The following is a 6,000-nucleotide window of genomic DNA, read 5'->3' on the forward strand; positions in this document are numbered from 1 at the left end:
GACCTGTAGAGATGAAGGACATAACATCTGTTCCAGCATGTTATGAGAAACAGTTGATTCAGTTGTTACTGACTGAAGTAAAAGCATCGGGAAAAAGCTTGATGGAATCGAAATGATTAAGAAAAATTCAATTTTATTGGCTCAATCTTTTTCGATTAGAAATGCCCTGCTTTAGTGAAGTCTGAACTAAATAACTGCAAGTTTTTCAGGAAAGTCTAGGGTCTATCCAATGAGCCAAGGCCACGTTGCATGTTGATCAGGAAAAATATCCATGATCCAGCAATTCCCGTCCACTGCCAAGTCAAGGAGGCTGTCTTGCTTTATGGACCTGAGGGACGACTTTGTCACTCAGAGACTGGTCCATGTATGGAACGAGCTACCAATGAGGTGATGGAGGCAGGTAAAATTACAACATTGAAAAGGCATCTGGATGGGGACATGAATAGGCTGGATTTAGAGGCATATGGGGTAACTACAAATGTGACAAGGTCAGATTGAAATGTCTGGTTGGCGCGAATGAGCTTAATCAAAGAGCCTGTTTCTGTCCTGTTTCACTCTGTGACTCTATGATTTATGGAATCCATTGCTCATAGGAATTGTCCAGTTGTCGGGTTGTTAAGGCTACATGCCTTCTCTTTGGTATTTACCTATGCAGTCTCAGAACTGAATAATTCAAATGCAACAGGGACTTTTTATCTCTGTGGTAATATATATTCCCCGATCAGTCAGGAATAACAATGATGCAACATTAATATTCGCTTGGGAATCCAACAGATTATAAAACATTTTATGAAAGCCTTAATACTATGTTCAATTCAAAGGTTTTAGTTGCATTACCCAGGAACAAAACCTTCGTATGTAAAATGCTGCGATTGTTTATCATTGCCAATGAAGTATATTACATTACTATTGCTGTTATTGGCGTTCCTGGTAAGGTTTGCTTTTAATTATGCATAGGTTGTGGTCATTGCTGCTTAGACCAAAAGGGAACGTTTCAGAGTGGATCTGGAGTCACGTCTCAGTCAGACCAGAAAAGGATGGTAGTTTCTTTCCCGTAAGGACATTAAGGAATCAGATGACGTTCTTCCTAGCAATCAACATTGGATTCATGGTGGTCGGTAGACACTTAATCGCAGATTTTTATTTTCACTGAATTCAAATTGCACCATCTGACATGAGGATTCAATCCTGGCTCACATACATTACCAGGGTCTCTGGATTAATAGTCTAGTTCGGCCATTGCCTGCCTTTAGCAGAACTTGTAAATGTTACATAAATCAGTGCAGTGGAATATCATGTCAACGTGCTTATATTTGTCTCGAAGTATTTGCCAATGTAGAACCGGGTTCATTGTGTTTCAGTTGGCATTGCCATCATCAGACATGCATTGTCAGGATTGTTGTAAGTTTTGACTAGACCTTATGTGGGTGGTTACAGTGAGCTGATGACATGTAAGGAAACCTTTACTTGTTTAACACAGTAATTTCCCCTTTAATTTTGCTGAACAATTAAGGCTTTTCTTTCAATGAGTAGTTAAGAAGAAACACTGATATTTCCTAATTCCAGGAAGTCACATGAATGGAAAACAGGTAAAATCATTCACTAACGTATCACCAGTACTGCGTCTGTTTTTGCAGTCTTGAAGATAATCCATGATTCGAACAGTGGTTTCCACAAATTTAGATAAATGTCAGGTACTAAATTTCGGAAAGGCAAATCAGTGCAGGGCAGGAGTCGCAGGTAGATTGGAGAGTGAAGAAGTTGTTTGGTACATGTACTTTTACATGTCAATGCATAGAGTATAGGAATTGGGAAATCATTTTGCAGCTGTACAGGACATTGATTGGGTCATTTTTCATTTCCCTGGTTGCAACTGTGGTCTCCTTGTTATATGAAGCATGTTGATAAGCTTGATAGGGTGTACAAAAGATTTACAAGGATATCACCGGGGTTGGAGAGTTTGAGTTTTATACAGACTCTGAATTGGCAGAGGCTATTTTCCAGGCAAAAGTGAGGACTGCAGATGCTGGAGATTAGAGTCGAGAGTGTGGTGCTGGAAAAGCACAGCAGGTCAGGCAGCATCCAAAGCAGGAAAATTGACATGCTCCTTGAAAACTGCCTGACCTGCTGTGCTTTTCCTGCGCCACACTCCGGAGCTATTTTCCCTAGTGTACGGAGGCCGAGGGTCATAGACAGGATGAATAGTAAACATTTCATTAATCTTACACTACAATTCAGTTTCATAATGGTTATCTCCTTTGGTAAATGCGTTAAGTCCTCAACTCCAGGTCTACCTGTTGATAGGGCGAGGACATGATCTCTTATCATAAGTGCCATTATTCCTATATTCTTGTGGGACATTGTATCAGAATAGACTATCACCTAAATTAGGATTATGAAATCTAATGATACCAAATCCATGGGTGGAATATTTGTAATGTAGATGCCATTCTGTGGCAGATTGCTTTGTGACAATGTTAAAATGTGTCATTGCAACATTGATATCCACCGCTCCGTGTCGAGGAGAATAGAATGGTAATTTTTGGGAACACGGATGTGAAATTTACACTCTGCTGCACTCCTCATGTTCTTTTTATTCTTCCATTCAAGGAATGCTGTTAATTAAGCCAATATAACAAGATTAAACTGATTCTGTATGCAGCAGTAACATATTCAACTGTTCATTTTGCACCACCGCAGCCATTTTGCAATACTTCATCTTCAACACCACTCTTCCACTATTTTGGTTGAGGGATGCAGCGTAATGAAGGATGAAATGACAACTAAAATTCATTTTACATTTCAATACTGTTCCTGACCACCCTTTAGCCATCTCGCTTCAAATCAAAGGTTGTACCACTTACAATATCTAAACTACTTTCAGTTTTCCCTCTAACAGTTAATGCACTGGCAATTGTGATCCTGTCCCAAGGAAAGTGCGGCCTTTCTAGATGCACCAGTCATTACCTGGTGGCCATGGCAACAGCGGATCTTATGGTCATCATCACTGATGTTACATTCAATCACCTGAATCAGTACTTTTACCAGGGATCATTCCTGCACCTGACGCCTGCATGCATTATGCTTGATTTTCTACTTTTTGTGAGTTCAGACTGTTCTGTCTGGTTCACTGTCACATTCTCCGCTGATCGGTTTGTGACCATTTGTTGCCAGAAACTGAAACTGACATATTGTACCGTGAAAACAGCAGCTGTCATTCTTTCAACAACCTGCATTCTTTTCTTTCTAAAAAATGTTCCTATTTTCATTACACGGGAACCGATGATTGTGGTTGACAATGTACAGTGGTCTTGTCAAATGAAGGCCAGCTACTATATTGAACTCAGATGGATGGTTTTTGATTGGATTGATAAAGTGTTAACACCATTACTGCCATTCATTTTAGTTTTGCTCTTCAATATTTTGACAGTCAGATACATTTTAGTGGCGAATCAGATTCGTAAAGGATTGAGGAGTCAGAACACAGAAGAGAAGCGCAGTGATCCTGAGATGGAGAGCAGAAGAAAGTCAATGATTTTACTGTTTGCCATATCTAGTAACTTCATACTGCTGTGGTCACCCTATGTAATAAATTTCTTATATTATAAAATTGCAGCAATTGATCCCAGATATTACAATGACAGGTTGCGTATATTTGAAAGAATTGGATATATGCTGCTGAATCTGAGTTGCAGCACAAATACGTTTATGTATGGAGTTACTCAATCAAAGTTTAGGGACCAGTTTATTCGCGCTGTAAAATACCCACTGGCTTCAGTGAACGGTGTCTTCACTTTCAGAATGAATTTATGGCAATCTAAACAATACCATACAAAGCTGTTTTCATGAGTGCAACATTGAACAATAAATATTCATCAACTGATTGAAATCAAAAATGTTTTTGAGTGTAAGCTGCAGTGCAGCAGTGCAGGCTTAGCTTGCATTGGATGTTGTTTTCTTTTGGATTGCTGTAATATCGAGACAAAAGTTTTAACCTTCATCTGAGATAAGCATAATGAACAATTTGTTCGAGAATGTTACATCATTACAGAATCCACAGACATAAAGGAAAATGCCCAAAAAATCAACACGATGAACTGAATTAGGGAGATTGCATTCCATCAAAAGGTAGCACCAAATTTAACTACTGGGCCATTCGTTAGTTTTGGTGTTGTATTGGAAATGAGGTCTCTCATATTCTGCATGCCTCATTTCAGTTTTGTTTTGCAACACTCTTTTCTCTCATTTTATTTACCTCAGAAATGATCTGCATGTTAGCAAATGATGTTAATTTTGGAGAGCTGAAATTCAAAACTGAAATCTAGATTGCTATTTCATCTTTGTTTCATTTGTCGTTTAACGTGGTAGCCCTTTCAGTGAAAGATAAGAGCGTAACTCTGCATATTGATTTTTTGCAACGAAGAAATGACATTACTAAAGAATATAAAAGTAATGAGAACGTATTTGTGCTCTTTACATATGAAGTTTTTAAAGCACATAGCGCAAGTACATTCTCGACTCTCACAATAACATTACTTTGCAGTCTTCAAAAGTTGGTCGAGAGTTTCATTCTGGGTCACGTCTAAAGCCCTGACTTAGCTGTTTCTTTCACTTTCTGATCTTGGACGTTTGTCAGCCTTTTTTAAATGATTCATACAACTGATCTTGATTATTCTTTGCATTAAATGATGCTATCTGATTTAAACCAAAGTTTAAACCAGCTCTCCTGAAATTTTTATATCAATATAATTGTAGTAGGATAACATAGAATCATAGAATCCTTACAGTGTGGAAACAGACCCCTCTGCCCAACAAGTCCACACTGACCCTCTGAAGCGTAACCCACTCAGAACCATCCCCCTCCTAACTAATGGAACCTAACCTACAAATCCCTGAACACTATGGGAAATTTGTACTGGGTAATTCACCTAACCTGCAGATTTTCGGATTGGGGAGAAAACCAGACCACCCAAAGGAAACCCAACCAGACAAGGCGAGAATTAAAACTCTACACAGCCAGTCGCCCGTGGCTGGATTTTGTTTTATTCATTCATGAGATGAGGGTGTCGCTGGCCAAGGCAGCATTTATTGCCCATCCTGATTGTCCAGAGGGCAATTAAGATTTGACAACATTGCTGTAGGTCTGGAGTCACATATAGGCCAGACTAGTTAGGGATGGCAGCTTCTATTCCTGAAAGGCATTGTTGATTCAGATGGGCTTTTCCAATAATCGACAATGGATTTGTTGTCATCATTAGATTCTTAATTCCAGATTGTTATTGAATTCAAATTCCACTATCTGCCACGGCGGAATTTGATCCCAGGTCCCCAGAACATTAAGTCCCCAGACCCTGGTTTCTGAAATAGTAGTCCAGCGATAATACCATTAGGCCATCGCCTCCCCTATTGATGTTTTGAACAGTTCATTATTTTCTCGTGGAGGATGTTTCACATTTTCCTACGATGCAATTTTACTTTGTTTACTAATCGTTCAAGACTAAAACTCCAACAACACTTTCAATTAAATGAAGTTTCTGTTCCAAGTCGTGACTTATGTTCACTTGTGGATCAGCTCCATTTCGGTGAAATGGATAAATCCACCTCGAGCCCATTTCCATTTAATTGCAGTGTATTCACTGGACTTCTCTTCCTAGTGTGGTAGGTCAGGTTCATGCGCATTGAAGACACAAACGACTGAAGACAGAACCTGCTCTCTTTCTTCTAATTTTCTTGTGACAGAAAACGATGTGTTAGGTTTAAATCAGGTGGGACAGACAGGAACGTATTACTTGAACGTGGACTGAATCTTGCAAATGTTACAAACAACGCAGGAAACAAACGACCATTTGTACAATCTGCAGGATCCACTGCAAAGTGGGTCACTCACCAAACTTCCTCTGACAGCACGTTCCAAGCTCACGGCCCTGTCCCCTAGAATAGCAAGGGTAATTTATGGATGGGACCACAGACCCCTGCAAGTTCCCTGACAAACCACACACT

The 6,000-nt window shown here is 39.5% G+C and overlaps 1 protein-coding gene across 1 annotated transcript; it reads left to right on the forward strand.

The window, feature by feature from the left end:
• Nucleotides 1–863: 863 nt before the first annotated feature.
• On the forward strand, nt 864–3,849 carry LOC148139312 (putative G protein-coupled receptor 139). The gene is made up of 2 exons (XM_087980836.1): nt 864–930; nt 2,900–3,849. Exons 1-2 carry the CDS (start codon nt 864–866, stop codon nt 3,847–3,849), a joined length of 1,017 nt encoding a protein of 338 aa, XP_087836962.1.
• Nucleotides 3,850–6,000: the final 2,151 nt, after the last annotated feature.

The sequence above is a fragment of the Chiloscyllium plagiosum genome, unplaced genomic scaffold (genome assembly GCF_037043375.1).
Source record: "Chiloscyllium plagiosum isolate Xiang-an unplaced genomic scaffold, Cpla_swu_hap1 HiC_scaffold_38, whole genome shotgun sequence".
Classification (NCBI taxonomy): domain Eukaryota; kingdom Metazoa; phylum Chordata; class Chondrichthyes; order Orectolobiformes; family Hemiscylliidae; genus Chiloscyllium; species Chiloscyllium plagiosum.

Bases quoted from the DNA above. Each gene is read 5' to 3' on its own strand.
- LOC148139312 (XM_087980836.1), top strand. From the start codon at position 864: ATGCTGCGATTGTTTATCATTGCCAATGAAGTATATTACATTACTATT. The intron at 931-2,899 runs GTAAGGTTTGCT...TCCCTCTAACAG, and splicing joins TGCTGTTATTGGCGTTCCTG to TTAATGCACTGGCAATTGTG.